Below are 16,675 nucleotides of genomic sequence, written 5' to 3' on the forward strand. Positions count from 1 at the left end.
TACCCTGTGACCCAGCATTACAGTCTTGTCAGCTGTCCCAGAGAAATGGAAATGTACATTCACACTAAGACTTGTTCATAGAAGCTTTATTCATAATAAAGGTGTCCTTCAGTGAGTGGGTGGCTAGTTAAACAAACTGGAATATCCATGCTGTGGAGCACTGCTCATCAGTGAAAGGAGGAACAATTCTTGCCACATGCAGCAACCTGAGTGAGTTAGCAGAGAATTATGCTGAGTAAACAAAGCCAGTCCCAAGGTTGCATTTGTATGATTCCATGTCCGAGACAGTTTTCAGATGACAGCATTTTAGACATGAGCTTGGGGGAGGGAGAAGGAGAAGGAGGGTGGTTGTAAAAGGGCAGCACCCGTGATCCTGTGGTGAAGGAATGTTATGATTCGTGACTGTGGTGTTGGATTTACGAACCTACACAAGTGAGAATATTGTGTAGAATAGACACACAGACACATAAATGTGTACAAGTGAAACTGGGGAAGTTTGAACAAGATTTGTGATTGTGTCAGTGTCAATATCCTGGTTGTAATCTTGTACCATAGCTTTTGCAGAATGTACACTGAGGGGAATTGGGTAAAATGTACCTCTTTCTTATTTTAGTTTTTACAGCTGTGTGTGAATCTATGATTATCTCAGTAGAAGTTTAATTAAAAATGCATATAGGCAAACACATAAGCAAAAACAATTTTTTAAAATAGGGAAGATCCATTTTGTGAGTTAAAAATTTCTAAAACTGCCTCACAGGTACTTTGTTTTTCAAAGATGAGAATTATTTGCAGAGAACCTTTTGGGGAATGGGATGGGTAGTTGATGCGAGGCAAGACCACATGTTTATTTTTCTTAATCAAAAGTGGACCTCATCCTTTACCCCTGCCGCAGTCCTTGAAGAAATATGTAATTTTATATCTGAAGGTGACAGATCTGATCATCTGCAAGGAAACTGGGCTCCTCTTCTCAAGCATAACCCTGGGGGAAGCTGCATAATTGTGACACTGATATACTGCCCAGTGTGGCCCTGGTACCACTGACCTGTGTATATGCTCCACCGATACCATCGAGAATCTTAATGTGTAGGCTGAAACACCCCTTGCCTTATATCTAAGCACCTAGTGTCTTGTATACAACTAGCCTTGTTTGCCTAATTCTGTAGTAAATTTCATTTAGTTGAATTTTTCTAAGAAAATTAAATATGTTCTTCAACAGTTATACAGCATAAAATATGACATTTAAAATGGTTAGCAATAATATGGCCAACTTCAGCTCATGTAAGCTCAAAGAAGTTAGTATTAGGCACATACAGTCTTATCAAGGGTATGTAATAATAAACTAGATTACAGGATCTGAGTTCTGACTCTTACCATTTGCTCCTGGACTGTAATTTGAAACATTCAGAGGCTTAGTTTCCTTATCTGTAAAATATAGTCCTGTATTCAGATATCTCGATACAGTTGTGACAGTTATGCACTTTGACATATAATGCAAGGCGATGTCTTTATAAATGAAAATTAAATTATTGCTATTTCTTTGTAAAATTCAGGTTACAGTAGGGTTTTCAGTCTTGGCAGTATAAACTTTTTGGACCAGATAACTCCTCGGGAGGAAAAACACTGGCCTGTGCATTGCATTTATCAGCATCCCTGGCTTTTGCCCTTTAGATGCCAGTAGCATAGCCCCCTCAATTGTGACCATCAAAAATATCAAGACGTTGTCACATGCCCCTAGAGGACAAAATTGCCTCCTGTGTAGAACCTACTTAGGTCATAGGGATAAAATTATCATGTGTTATTTTGTGATAAGAGAATTTAATATTTGAGAACCTCTCTCTCTCTTTCTCTCTCTCTCTCTCTCTCTCTCTCTCTCTCTCTCTCTCACACACACACACACACACACACACACACACACACACACACATTTTTGGAGAGGTTGGTCCATTCATTTGTAAGAATAGTCCATTTTCCTTCATATCTCTCTGTTTGGGTTGGGCATGATTTCTGAGAGACTGTACTCAGATTGGTCTGATATCTATCTGGAGCCTCGCAGTAAGCTAGGCTGAGGCCGGAGCCCTTACATGCAATAGCAGCATAGACTGAATTGTGCATAGGAAGGAGTCTATACTTGTCTTTTGAGATAGACACAGTGAAAAGATCATTTGCAATAAGCCAAGAGTTACCAACTTTTAGTTTCTGTGATTCAGTGACATTTACTTTGAAATATTGTGTGTCATATATTCGATAGAATATTTTTTTAAATGCACTGGCATGTTTTAAAGCCCTAAGTACTCCTGATAGACACGTATCTCTGGGCATGAATTTTATAAAGTTCAAGAGTGCCTGCCAGCCAGATGGTGAAATAATGAAATCTCAATGTCTTCTTAGGGACTGCTTCATTATTTGGTGAGGGTAATCATCTTTTCATATGATTATTGGTCATTTATTTTTCTTCAGTGAATTGCCTGTTCTTGCCCTTTGCTTACATTTCAATCACAATATTCTTTCCATTTTCTTTATTTCTTCTTTTTGCTATTTATATACATTTTTACTTAAGGTGTAAGGTTATTAGTGTGTAACTCTTCCTTGCTTGTCTTTTCTCCTCCCCTTCCTCCTCTTGACACAGTCCTTTTGTCTTTTTTAAATAGACAAGTTGATCTCATTTAATCATATTGTATTTGTGTTTAATCCAGTCCATCTAATTTTTGTGCTTTCCTTTTTGTTGTTTTCTCTCATGATTTAGAGGTTTAATTTTCAGATTAACACTTATAATGTTTAAACCTTTATCTCTCAAATTACCTTAGAAATAAAATAGTGTCTGTTGTGGTCTCTCCCTTTCTTTCAGTACTAAGGTGTATTGTTGACATGTTCAGAGATATTTTACTCTTTGTTATAGCCAAGTAATTATTTTTCTGTTTTTTGTGGCTTATACTTCAAAAACAATATTTACTTTCTATCTTTCTAACCTTATTTTCACAGTTCCTTTATCTTGAGTATCTTTCACAAGACAGCTTCCTCATTTGCAATTCTTCATGAGTAATCTTTTTGGGCAGATTGTTTTCCTGAAGGCTTTTTCCTCCCCATCAAGAAAGTGTACATGGGTGATAAACTTCCTGAGTCTCCTTTTCTCTCAGCATCAAATGGGAAACAATTTTGCTCTTCTAGAATTGTTAGGTTATGCTTTTTTTTGAAGTGACATACAATAAACTGTCACTTAGCTTAAGTGTAGACTTAGTGTACAATTTTAAAAGTTTGTCATATGTTTACACTTGTGAAACCATCCTACAATCAAGATAATGAACATATCCATCACCAAGAAAGCTTACTTGTGACCTTTGGAGATCATTCCACCTCTACTTTCCCATCTCTAGACAACCACTGATGTGCTTTCCGTCATTATCACTTAGTTTATATTTTAAACCACTTTATATAAATGCAATAATATAGAATGTACTTTTAGGGGGATCTGACTCAGCATAATTATTTGGAGATTCATCCATGTTGCTGTGTATATCAATAGTTTATTCTTTTTTCACTCAAATGTTCTTTTAAAATTCTTTTAAAAATAATACACACTTATTATAAAACAGTAACTAAGAAATGTTTCATGGGAAGGAAAGAAAGGTTCCCAGTCTTGAGTTTATTTATTTATTTTATTGTCGAGTTGTATTCCATTGTGTAGATAGCACACATTTCATGTACCCATTCACCTGTTGATGGAAATTTGGGTTGTTCCAAATATTGAGCAATTACAACTAAAGCTACTATAAACATTCATCTGCATGTTTGATAGGCATGTGCTTTCATTTTTGGGGGGCAAATATCTAGAAGTGCAGTGGCTAGGTCATATGGTAGGTGTATGTTTAACTTGGTAAGAAATTGCTAGCTTCTTCTAAAGAGGTGATGCTATTTTGCTTTCCCACCAGCTATGTATGAAAGAAAGATGCCATTACTCCACCTCCTCACCTACCTTTTGTATGATCAGTCTTTTCAATTTTGGACATTATTATAGGTGTGTAGTTTATTGTTGTAGTTGACGCTAGCTTTTCTTTAATAGCTAATTCAGAATTTCTTTTCATGTGGTTAGCTGACATTTGTATAATGATGTCTTTTAAAAATTGGGTGGTCTATTCAGATTCTTTACGTGTTCAGGATACATTCTCAATCAAATATGTGATTTGTGAATATTTTCTCTGTGTAGTTTGCCTTTTCACTTTCATAACAAGGTCTTTTGGTGAATATATCTTATCAATTTTTTTCTTTTATACCTAGTAGGGTTTTTTTCTTATTGTTTTGCCTTGTTTATGAAATCTTTGTCTGTTTCAAGATTATAAAGATAATCTTTGTTTTCTTGTTGAAGCTTTATAATTTTAGTTTTTATGCTTAGAACTATGGTTTATCTAAAATTAGTGTGAGTGCCTCATGTGACATAAGGATAAAGGCTTACTTTTCCCCCAATAGGTTTGTCCAATTGTTCCAGCTCCATATGGTGACAAGGTATATGTTTCTCTATTGAATTGCATTGATGCATTTGTTGAAAATCAAATGACTGCAAATGTGAGTTTATTTCTGGACTTTGTCCTGTTCCCTTAATCTTCATTGCTAGTTTTTTTTGTTTTTTGTTTTTGAGTGTGGTAAGATATAAGTAACGTAAAAGTTAAATTTTTAACCATTTTTTAAGTGTACAGTTTAGTGGTATTAGGTATGTTTACATTTGTTTTCACTTCAGTACCATCCAGCTCTAGAACTTCTTCGTCATCCCAAATTGAAACACCTGACTCCTCCTACCCCTAACCCTGGCCATTCTACTACTTCATTCTAGTTTCTGTCTCTGTGAATTTGACTACTCTAGGTGCCTCATATAAGTGCAGTCTTGCAGTGTTTTTCCTTTTGTGACTGCTTATGTCACTTAGTCTTCAAGTTTCATCCTATTGTAATATACATCAGAATTTTCCTTTTAAGATTGAATAATGTTCTGTTGTATAAATTACATTTTGTTCATTTATTGGTTGTAGGCACTTGGGTTGCTTCCACTCTTTGGCTATTATGATGCTACTATGAACATGGATATCCAAATATGAGTCCCTGCTTTCTGATTTCAATTTTATTGGGTCTCCACCCAGAAGTGGATTTACAGGATCATATGGTAATTGTTTAATTGTTTGAGAAACTTCCATACTATTCTGCACAGTAGCTGCACATCTTATTCCTACTAGCAGTACGGAAGGGTTCCGGTTTCTCCACATCACCAACTTCACTTACTCCACTTACCAACACTTGTTATTTTCTTTTCTTTTTTTTTTTTAACAGTAACCATCCTAATGAGAATGAGGTGGTATCACTTTGTGGTTTTGATTCACATTTCCCTAATGATCAGTGATGATTTGTATCTTTTCATCTGCCTGCTGTTCATTTGTATGTCTTCTTTAGAGAAATGTCTATTCAAGTCCTCTCCATGTTTTAATCAAGTTGTTTTTGTTGTTTACTGTTGACTTGTGGAGGTTCTTTATAATACTCTGTATATTAATCCTACATCAGATATGATTTGCAAATATTTTCTCCTATAATAAAAAGTTAAAGAAATTTTTCTTTACAGAAAGTGGAAGAATTGAGAGACTGAATATCCATTCATTTACCACTGAGAAAGACAGTTGTAACATTTTGCTGTATTTGTGTCATATACACATATACTTTCATGTACACACAAATTTTATTGTTGAAACATTTTAAAGAAAATTACACATATCAGACATCCTGACATTTTACCTTAACCCAAGCATTCACTTTGAAAAATAAGGACAGTTCCTACATCTTTGTATATATTCTCCAAAATACTATTTCAAAATAATGTATATTAGTGAGAAAAAATAGTGCCACAATTCTACTGCTTTTTGTAATTATTACATAGAAGCTAACCTTTAGGAAGTTCACTGATGGTATTCCTTGAAGTTTGGGCTTTTGCTCACACATTATTATTAAGCACTTCATTTCTTTCATTAGTTGCTTCCCAACTTCTTGTTTTCTTTCTCTCTTGTCTTCTCACATCTCCAAGACCCCTTGTATTGCATTTGGAATATGCACAATTTGAATTTCTTACCAGAACACAATATCATCTGCTCCCTGTTTAGCCTTCCAGCCTCACTTTTTTCCTTCTCTCTTTCCCTTCTCTAAGTGCCACCCAAATAGAGCTGCTGTTTTTCGAACATCTAGGCTCTTCCCTGTGCGCAGATGTCTGCACATGCTGTTTTTTCCACCACCACCCAATCTTGCTTCCACACACAGCTATTTTATCCTTTAGGCTTTAGTCTAAATGTTATCTCTGCAGACACAGGCCGACACTCATCACACGTTTAAGCATGTTACCTATTTATTCTCTGACACAGCATCTTTCCAGGATTTTCATAGTTCTTTATTCAGTGGATAAACAAATATTTATTTAGTTTTAAAATGATTGCCCTCCTCTAATACATCTTGAACTCCATAGTGGCTGGAACTATTAGACACCAGCACCTGGCACACAGTGGTAAGCAGTGAACAGTGAGAGGCTCATGTACCCTCACAAAGTGATGGTGAAGAGGACTCTTCTCATCAGAGTTATTGGCCTGGCAAACTTAAAAATCAATCACATTACTTGGTATTTCCATGTGTGTTGAAATGTAATCCAAATTACTCTGAAAGCAGAGATTTCTATGAAACCTTTCATAAGCCAAAATGGTGTAAAGCAGAGAAGTAATTATATCTTTGGAAAAAATTTTAAGCCTTCTCAGACCCAAAATACAATGCAGGCACAATGTCTTTATTTTGTTCATCATGATCAAAATGCTTAATTACATCCCATTTTACCCTAAAGCATAACACTCTTATGAGCTTTCTCATGCCTTTCTAATACCCTAGGACACAGCTTACTAACAGACATACAAAATCAATGGAAATTAGGCCCAGACACTCCCATACACAGATCAGAGCTGGATGCTAAGGTGTGGAGTGTGGTTCTGGGGAAGGAACTCAGCAGGGCCACTCTGTCTGCAGGAGAGCCGCTGCCTCCATCAGCTGCTGCGGAACAAACTGAGCTCTATTTCAGCTTTGTACCTTTTTCTTGTAAAAGAAAAAATCCTCTTTGGTTTTTTTTGGTTAGTGAAAACGGGAACTAATGTAGGTCTTCTGTGAAGCAAGATGGCATAATGTGAACTTACAAAAGGCAGAGGGTACCTGTATATAGTGTGACAAGCCATTTCATATGATTTGGGAATCAGGTTTTACCTAAAAATTCAAATGAGCAGCATAAGTTCAAAGTTGAAATTACAGTATAATATTTTGTATATTCTATGTGTCTGTAGTATAAAAATTTTGTTTTGTATTTTTACCATTGTTTTCTTCCTTTCACAGACTGAGACAACCCTTGGACTCAGTTCATATCAACAAAAAAGGTAAAAAAGGAATATATGTATTTTATGGTGTATAAAATAATGTAGATTTAGTAAGATACTAACATACTTTCCACTCCTTCTGGGGAGATTCCTACAATGTTCCTCATCTCTTTCACCATACTTTTTTGTTGAAGTATATAATAAATCCCATATCTTATATTTCAAGTATTGTATATAGAAAGCCAAGTTTAAATCTGAATTTGTGTGTGATGCATTGTGTAGCATTCTTCCCCCATCATATATGAAGGGCTTTTACTCATAACTGAAACTTCCTGGCTTTGTGCAAGGATCAACTTTATAACTAACTCCCTAGTGACTTCTCTTGTGGCTCTCCCTGCCTTTTACAGACTTACCAGACCTTTGCTGCCCTAGTATCACCAGAGGTCAGTCTGCCTGCAGGCCCCTGGGAAGGGGAACTGGGAGCAATGAAACCCAGTCTGTGTCTAAAAGATACCTTTTAAACAGATTCTCTGTGATTACAGGGGAGTTGTTTTACCCTCAGGTGTTAGGAGACTATATACATGCCTGTGAATTTGAAGAAGGCTTTCACACCTCCAAATTCTTTGGTCTTTTGGTAGCTTCTCACATCTGTTATGGAGACAATATAAAGAATGATACTGCATGATTCACTTTCATGTCCAGTGAGGGCCTGCCACTCACTGGTCTCTGGAGGAAAAGGAGAGCTTTTTGTGGATCAGAGATCTTTGATGCTGAAGTACTTCCAAGATTATCCTCACACTAGTGAAATTCAGACAGCATCAACAGAAAAAATGTTTTTGAGAAAGAGGGAGCAAATATTCAGATTAAGAGTAGGCCAGCTAAAACTACTTCATAAATATGTATAATAATGAAACTTCTTTAGTAATCACTGTTTTTGCTCTTTTGCTCTTCCATATCTGCAATTAAATGCCCTGAATCCCTATTGCCCTGTCCTTCTCCTTAATGTTATATGTGCCTCTTTGGACCTGGTCCGCTCATGAACCCTATGCAAAGGACATGCCCACTGCCAACAGTAAGGTGTAGACTTCTCTGCTACTATGATTATAAATTGTAATGCCACCTTCTATCCTTCACTTCTCCCCAAATATTTTTGACTCTGGGATGGATTGTTTTCATACCATTGGAAGTCTAGCCTGATGCCACCTTGGCTGGACCATCTAAGAACCCTAGAGTTCTCTGACCCATCTGGAACAAAATTAGTGTTGAGAAAAGCACACCTGATATCTTGTGCACCTTCCTCAATCCTTTTATTCCAGCAGTTAAGAGGTTAGCTACAGAATTACAGTACATTTATGAAAGTGATCTTATTCATCATGATCAAGATCTGGGCTTTTAGTTATTTTCCTAGTATAATGAAGAATTTACATGAAATACATAAAGATATTCTGATCTCACATTCCACTTGCGTGTTATCTACATCTGTCTAACAAACTACCCCAAAACTTACTAGCATCAAAAATTCATCTTACTATGCTGTCAGATTCTATAGGTCAGGAATTTAGGCCAAGGACGGTGGAGATAGCTTGCCTCTGCTCCATGGTGATAGAGGCCTGAGCTGGGGAGATTCCACAGCTGGGAATGACTCAGTGACTGGGAACTGGAGGGATGATTGCTCTCATGTTGATGCTACTTGTTACCTGGCACCTCAGCTGAGCTTTACGCAGAACACCTACATGTGAGCCTCTCTGTGTAGTCTTTTCACAATGGCTTATTTGGGTTTTCTTTTATCAAGATGGCTGGATTCCAAGAGTGAACATCCCACAGAGAACCAACAGAAGCTGAATCACCTTTTATGACCTATCCTCATATAATGTTACTTCTGTCATACGTTCTGGGTCACTTAGATTGGCGTGGATTTAAGGCCTTGGTGGGGTGGAAGTAGAGACTTCCACCTATTGATGGCAGGAATATTGGAGAATTTGCAGATGTTTTAAAACAGTTACACTTTTTTTTTCTCACCAAGACCATGAATTGGATAAACATTAGGTTCAAATTGTTATGCGGTACCCTATCAGTATGGACTGATTAGGCAGTAAATGTGTGTTTTAGTCAGCACAGGCTACTATAACAAAATACCACATAGACTGGAGAGGCTAAGCAACAAATAATTATTTCTCACAGTTCTGGAGGTTGGGAGTTTTAAGATCAAGGTGCCGGCAGAATTGGCTCTCTTCTTGGCTTGCAGAGGTGTGCCTTCTCCGTTTTGTCCTCACATGGCAAAGAGAGAGAGGAAGCAAGCTTTCTGGTGTCTCTTCTTTTAAGGTCCTCACCCTCATGACCTCATCTAAACCTGATCACCTCCCAAAAGCTCCATCCTCAAATGCTATCACACTGGGGGTTAAGGCTTTAACATAAGAATTTTGGGAGGATACAATTCAGTCCATAACAACATACAAGTCAAATTTTAGATTTTTAGCCTCATAGCAATGAACTAAAGAGCTGTTTTTATGAACTACATTTAATAAATCATCTTTTTAAACACGTGACAGATAGTCTCTGTATTTACCTAGCAGTGGTAATCAGAACATAGCCTCCACGCTGAAAAAATTTAGTCAGTTCTTTTTATAGATGGATTAGTGCTGCATAGTCAAATTAAAAAATGCCTGATCTCTTACTTAAACATGAATAACTAATGAAAATATGTATGTAAAATAAAATGTGAAATGAAAATATAAAATGTGCAGTTGTATAGCAACAGAGTTGTAAATGTGTAGTTTTATGAGAACAGAAACGATAATCTTTTTTTTAGTTCAAATACAAACTGTTCTATAAAAGTGTCAGAGTTTGGGTTTGGGTTCAGAAATTTCACTGATATGAAAGTTATCGTATAATCAGAGATGATTCTGAACAAGGGACCCTAATAGTATCTTGTTGAGCCCCTTTGTTTGACTCGTGAGGAAGCTGAGACTTACAGAATCAAGGGATATGCCCAAGGTTAGAGGAGCAGTTTCAGTTTGAACTGATTTTGTCTTCTGATTGCCAGCCCAGTGTTGCATTCTCTTTGACCATTCTCACAGTGAATATGTAGTCCTTCACTATCCACTGTATTTTCTCTTTTAGCCAGTATTCCTAGAAGGAGAATATAGAGAATTAGTAGGAATTAGAGGGGCAAAGGTGGTGAAAGAAGAGCAGGGATGCCAGGGGAGACATGTGGGAGGGAAGTTGTCATGACTGAGAGTACGTGGAGGGAAGAGTACTGAAGAGAGGTGAGAGGTATGGTCTGCTTTCAGTTTCTGGAGTCATGGGTCCCTTGCAACCCCTGGGCCGTGGACCGGTACCAGTCCGTGGTCTGTCAGACTGGTCGCACAGCAGGAGGTGGGCGGCTGGTGAGAGAGCGATGTTTCCCATGCATTACTGCCTGAGTTCCGCCTCCTGTCCCACCCGCCTCTGTCTGTGGAAAAATTGTCTTCCATGGAGCCAGTCCATGGTGCCAAACACATTGGGCACTGCTGCCTTAAAGTGTCTCCTCTATGCTGTGGTTCTGCATATACTGCCCCCCTCGTGGGTCGTGAAGACACCACTTGTGATGAGGTCATAAAGCACATGTGTTGAATGCAGTCTGCCTTGCAGCACACTTGGAGAGGGTATTAGAAGCAGATCATGAAAGCCTCAGGTTTTAGTTGTCGGGCATCAAGGTACCTAAGACACATGTGACTTAAAATCGCTGTTTAAAAGCTTTTTGACATGTTGCGCCATATCTATATGGAAAAAAAAAAAAACTTTAAATTACCTAACAACATAAACCATAATTAACTTAAAAAGGACAGTAGGCCTATACATAAAAGATAAAAAACTTAGTAGAAATGTTTACTACCTGTACAAACTTTTATTAAGACACCAAAAACACATACCATAAGAGAAGATATGATAAATTGGACTTCATTGATATTAAAAACTTGTGCTCTTCAAAAGGCACCATTAACCCCAGTCTTATTAAGATATAATTGATACATAACATTTTACAGGTTTAAGATATACAACATAATGCTTCTATCTATGTATATATGCAAAATGATTTCCACAGTAAATTTAGTTGACATCACCTCACAGTTATAATTTCTTCATGCGATGAGTTTTTAAAATCTGTTCTTAGCAACTTTCAAGTATATGATAGAATTTTTTTAAGTATATTTTATTGATTATATTGTTACAATAGTTCCAATTTTTTCCCCTTTGCTATCCTCCACCCAGCACACCCCCTCCCCATCAATCACCCCCCAAATCCATGCCCATGGTTTGTATATACAAGCTCTCCCGCTTCACCCTTTCATATATTCTTCTTCTTTTTTTAAATAAATAAATGATTAATTATTTTAATAATTAAAAATAACAGTCCCTCCCTCTCAGATATTAAGACCCTTTATAATCTTATAAAGGACAATGGGCGAAGGTCTCAAGCTCCTCTAGCTGCTTTAAGCTGGACATGGTCGTCGTCCTACCTACCCTTGGGTCCAGAAATCCCTAAGAAGAGTGGGGGTGTGGAGGGGAGGGTGGTCTTCCCACACGGGGAAGGATCGTGCAGACTCCAGGTCAGTTGTCTGTCTCCGGACAATGGCATGCTTGGTTTAACAGGCTGGCATCCTTGTTGTATTCTGGGGGCAACAGATTTGGCAAAAGAGTTAAAAGACATCATTCATTCCATAACTACTAGATGACAAAAGGCAGGGATTAATTTTTCAATGTCCCACATTAGGGGGAAAAAAAAAGGGCTTCTTTGGAGGAAGGTGTCCCAGGCACATCTCACTTGTCCAAAACCCTTTTGCCCATTATACTTTGTTTGGGCTGAGGGAAATATTTTAGGTTTCCCCCCTCTCAAACCTCTGGGCCCTTTCTGTCCAAGCCATTAGGATAGAAAAGAGAATCCAGTTTTAAAGTGAAGCCCACAGACCACCCCATTCTTCACCAACCCAGCCACTTAGTTCAGCCAAACCATTGAGACTCAGGAGGCAGCGATGCAGACAGGATTAAGTGAGGCCTATATGTACAGACAATCACTCAGGTAATGAGGTCATAGGCTTATGCCCTTTGAAAACAGAAAACGCATGTTAATTTATGTAACATAACCCACAAATAAGTCTCTAAATCTGTAAGACTGTCTTATTGGAAAGACATCTAGTTGCAAGGCATTTGACATTCTTCTTGCCTGTAAATTAAACATCTTTGATGATACCACATAGTTTAACTTTCAAGTGAAAACATATTTTAAATGAAAAGAAACTTTAAAGACGATTAGCTGCGCTACTTTATAGTCTACCACTGATCATTGTGCTTTTCCTTGAATAATGATTTTTCTCCCTAAGATTACCCTCCTTGTCATTAAAGGGACTGCATTAAGTCCATTTTTAATTTATCCCGTTCATTTGCATAAACACAACAAGAGCAGCAAATGATCACTTATGATCTTTAGTTCTGCTTTGCTGGAACTTATGCAAGGAACATTTAGGGTGACCTTCAGTCTGCCCTTCAGGGCACAGAAGCTGAGCCACATACCTGGTATTCAGCCTTTCCTGTATACACCTGTCTTTTCCAAGTCCTCCTGGTTTTCCATTGTGCTTTAAGGTCTCTCTTAGCCATCTTTCAGGAAAACAACCTTCATTCCTTCCCTGGAAAGATTGCTGTGGATCTCACAACCAACCACGGTACCAGGCCTTTTATCTCATGGGCTTTTATTATCTTCGAAAGTCATTCCCAGTTCCTCAGGGCTTTTTGGTAACAATCAGAGCCCAAGCACGTCTCCTTTAGGCATGACATTCCAGTCAAAGACTTGGTGGTCAAAAAAAAACAACCTCTATTAACAACTGGTCTTATTAGTTTTATGCAAAGAAACTTATGTCATTACTTACTTCTTTAGAATGCCAAACTCTGGAGGGATCAGATAGGGAGAAAAATATACAGTGTGAAGGAAAATCCTTGTCCTTCTAATATTCACTGAACTGGCATTTCCATTCTTCATATTTTCATTTTTCCCCACTAAAAAATTTTCTGTTTGTTTTTCCATTACAGTTGTCCCACTTTTTTCCCCCTCTTGCTTTCCTGCACCCTGTCCCCTCCCTTCCCCCAAATTCAGTCCCCACGCAGTTGCCCATGTCCGTGGGTCATTTATACATGTTCTTTGAATAGACCCTTCCCATTCTTACCCCCTTATCACCCTCCCACCTCCCCCCTTGTTACTGTAGGTTTATTCCTTGTTTACATACCTCTGGTTCAATTTTGCTCATTTGTTTGTCTTGTTCATTAGTTTCCTGTAATAGGTGACAGCATAAGGTATTTTTCTTTCGTTGCCTGGCTTATTTCGCTAAGCATAATTCTCTCTAGTTCCATCCATCTTGTTGTAAATGGTAGAAGTTCCTTCTTTCTTTCTGCTACATAATACTCCATTGTTTAAATGTACCACAGTTTTTTGATCCACTCATCTACAGATGGGCACCTAGGCTGTTTCCAGCACTTGGCTATTGTAAATAGTGCTGCTATGAACATAGGGATACATAGGTTCTTTTGAATTGGTGTTTCAGGATTTTTCGGATATAATCCTAGCAATGGAATTACTGGTTCAAAAGGCAGTTCCATTTTTAGTTTTTTGAGGAAATACCATACTGTTTTCCATAGTGGCTGCACCAGTCTGCATTCCCACCAGCAGTGCACCAGGGTTCCCTTTCCTCTGCATCCACGCCAGCACAAGTTGTTTGTTGGTTTGTTGATGATGGCCATTCTGACTGGTGTGAGGTGGTATCTCATTGTGGTTTTTATTTGCATCTCTGTGATGGCTAGTGATGTTGAGCATTCTTTCATATGTCTATGGGCCCTCTGTATGTCCTCTTTGGAGAAGTGTTGTTTGTTCAGGTCCTTTGCCCATTTTCTAATTGGGTTGTCTGTCTTCTTGGTGTTGAGTCATATGAGTTCTTTATATATTTTGGAGATCAATCCCTTGTCTCAGATATCATTGGCAAATATATTTTCCCATATGGTTGGTTTCCTTTTCATCTTGCTGATGTTTTTCTTTAGCTGAGCAGAAACTTTTTAGTTTGATGTAGTCCCATTTGTTTATTCTTTCCTTTATTTCCCTTGCCTTAGGAGCTATATCAGTGAAAATGTTGCTACGTGGGATATCTGAAATTTTCCTGCCTATGTATTCCTCTAGGACTTTTATGGTGTCACAGCTTACATTTAAGTCTTTGATCCATTTTGAATTTATTCTGGTGTATGGTGTAAGTTGGTGGTCTAGTTTCATTTTTTTGCATGTCCCTGTCCAGTTCTCCCAAAACCATTTGTTGAAGAGGCTCTTTTCACTCCATTTGATGTTCCTTCCCCCTTTGTCAAATATTAGTTGACCATATAGACCTGGGTTTATTTCTGGGCTCTCTATTCTGTTCCATTGATCTATATGTCTGTTCTTATGCCAGTACCAGACTGTTTTGATTACCGTGGCCTTGTAGTATAGTTTGATATCAGGTATTGTGATTCCTCCTACTGTGTTCTTTTTCCTCAAGATTGCTGTGGCTATTTGGGGTCTTTTTGGTTCCATATAAATTTTTGAAGTATTTGTTCTAGGTCTGTGAAATATGTCATTGGTATTTTAATAGGGATTGCATTGAATCTATAAATTGCTTTGGTTAGTATGGCAATTTTAATGATGTTGCTTATTTCCATCCGTGAGCATGGTATATGCTTCCATTTATTTGTATCTTCCTTAATTTCTTTCTTCAATGTTATGTAATTTTCAGAGTACAAGTCTTTTATATCTTTGGTTAAGTTTATTCCTAGGTGTACTTTATTTTTCTTGTTGCTATAGTAAATGGGATTTTTCTTTCAGTTTCTATCTCTGAGATTTTATTGTTGGTATATAGAAATGCCTTCAATTTCTGAATATTGACTTTGTACCCTGCTATTTTGCCAAACTCACTTATTAGTTCAAGTAGTTTTTTTGTGGAGTCTATAGGGTTTTCTATGTACACTGTCATGTCATCTGCAAATAATAACAGTTTTACTTCCTCTTTTCCAATTTGGATGCCTTTTATTTCTCTTTCTTGTCTGATTGCTGTGGCTAGAACTTCCAAGACTATGTTGAGTAGGAGTGGAGAGAGTGGACATCCTTGTCTTGTTCCTGACCTCAGGGGGAATGCTCTCAGTTTTTGCCCATTGAGTATTATGTTGCCTTCAGGTTTCTCATATATGGCCTTTATTATATTGAGGTATGCTCCCTCTACTCCCATTTTGCTGAGAGTTTTCATCATAAATGGGTGTTGTGCTGTATCAACTGATTTTTCTGCATCTATTGATATGATTATGTGGTTTTTGTCTTTCATTTTGTTTATGTGGTGTATTACATTTATTGATTTGCGAATATTAAACCATCCTTGCATCCCTGGGATGAATCCCACTTGATCGTGGTGTATGATCTTTCTAATGTGTTGCTGGATCCGGTTTTCCAATATTTTGTTGAGGATTTTAGCATCTATGTTCATCAGCGATATTGGCCTCTAGTTTTCTTTCTTTGTTGTGTGTTGACCTGGTTTTGGAATTAGGGTAATATTGGCTTCATAGAAAGAGGTTGGGAGTCTTCCCTCTTCTTGGATTTTTTGGAAGAGTCTGAAGAGGATAGGAGTTAGTTCTTTCCTAAATGTTTTGTAGAATTCACCTGTGAAACCATCCAGTCCAGGGCTTTTGTGTGCCAGGAGTTTTTTTATTACTGCTTCAATTTCACTAGTTGTTTTTTGTCTAGTCAGCCTTTCTGCTTCTTCTTGATTCAGTTTTGGAAGACTATATGTTTCCAGGAATATGTCCATTTGCTCTAGGTTGTCAAATTTCTTGCCATACAGTTGTTCGTAATAATTTCTTACAATTCTTTGTATTTCTGTGGTATCAGTTGTGATTTCTCCTCTTTCGTTTCTGATTCTATTTATTTGGGTCCTCTTTTTTTCTTGATGAGCCTGGTTAAAGGCTTGTCAATTTTGTTTATCTTTTCAAAGAACCAGCTGCTACTTATGTTGATCTTTCGAATTGTTAGTTTAGTTTCTATGTTATTTAATTGTACTGTGATCTTGATGATTTCCTCTCTTCTTCTTGATCTGGGCTTTGCTTTTTGTTCTTCCTCTAGTTCTTGTAGCTGTAGGGTTAAATTTTTTATTAGAGATTCTTCTAGCTTTTTTAGGTAGGCCTGTATTGCTATGAACTTTCCTCTCAGGACTGTGTTCGCTGTATCCCATAGGTTTTGGGTTGTTGTGTGTTATCATTAGTTTCCAGAAACTTTC

General features: G+C 37.5%; 1 protein-coding gene across 1 annotated transcript in view; it reads left to right on the plus strand.

The window, feature by feature from the left end:
• TMEM131 (transmembrane protein 131) overlaps positions 1 to 16,675 on the plus strand; it is a 253,174-nt gene that overhangs the window by 78,042 nt on the left and 158,457 nt on the right. Inside the window, exon 3 of the mRNA XM_090281769.1 lies at positions 7,387 to 7,427. Within this exon, the coding sequence (XP_090137895.1) occupies positions 7,387 to 7,427 (41 nt within the window). The remainder of the gene's footprint in view (positions 1 to 7,386; positions 7,428 to 16,675) is intronic.

This window comes from Furipterus horrens, unplaced genomic scaffold, assembly GCF_987537825.1.
Source record: "Furipterus horrens unplaced genomic scaffold, mFurHor1.1.pri manual_scaffold_6, whole genome shotgun sequence".
In the NCBI taxonomy this organism is placed as follows: domain Eukaryota; kingdom Metazoa; phylum Chordata; class Mammalia; order Chiroptera; family Furipteridae; genus Furipterus; species Furipterus horrens.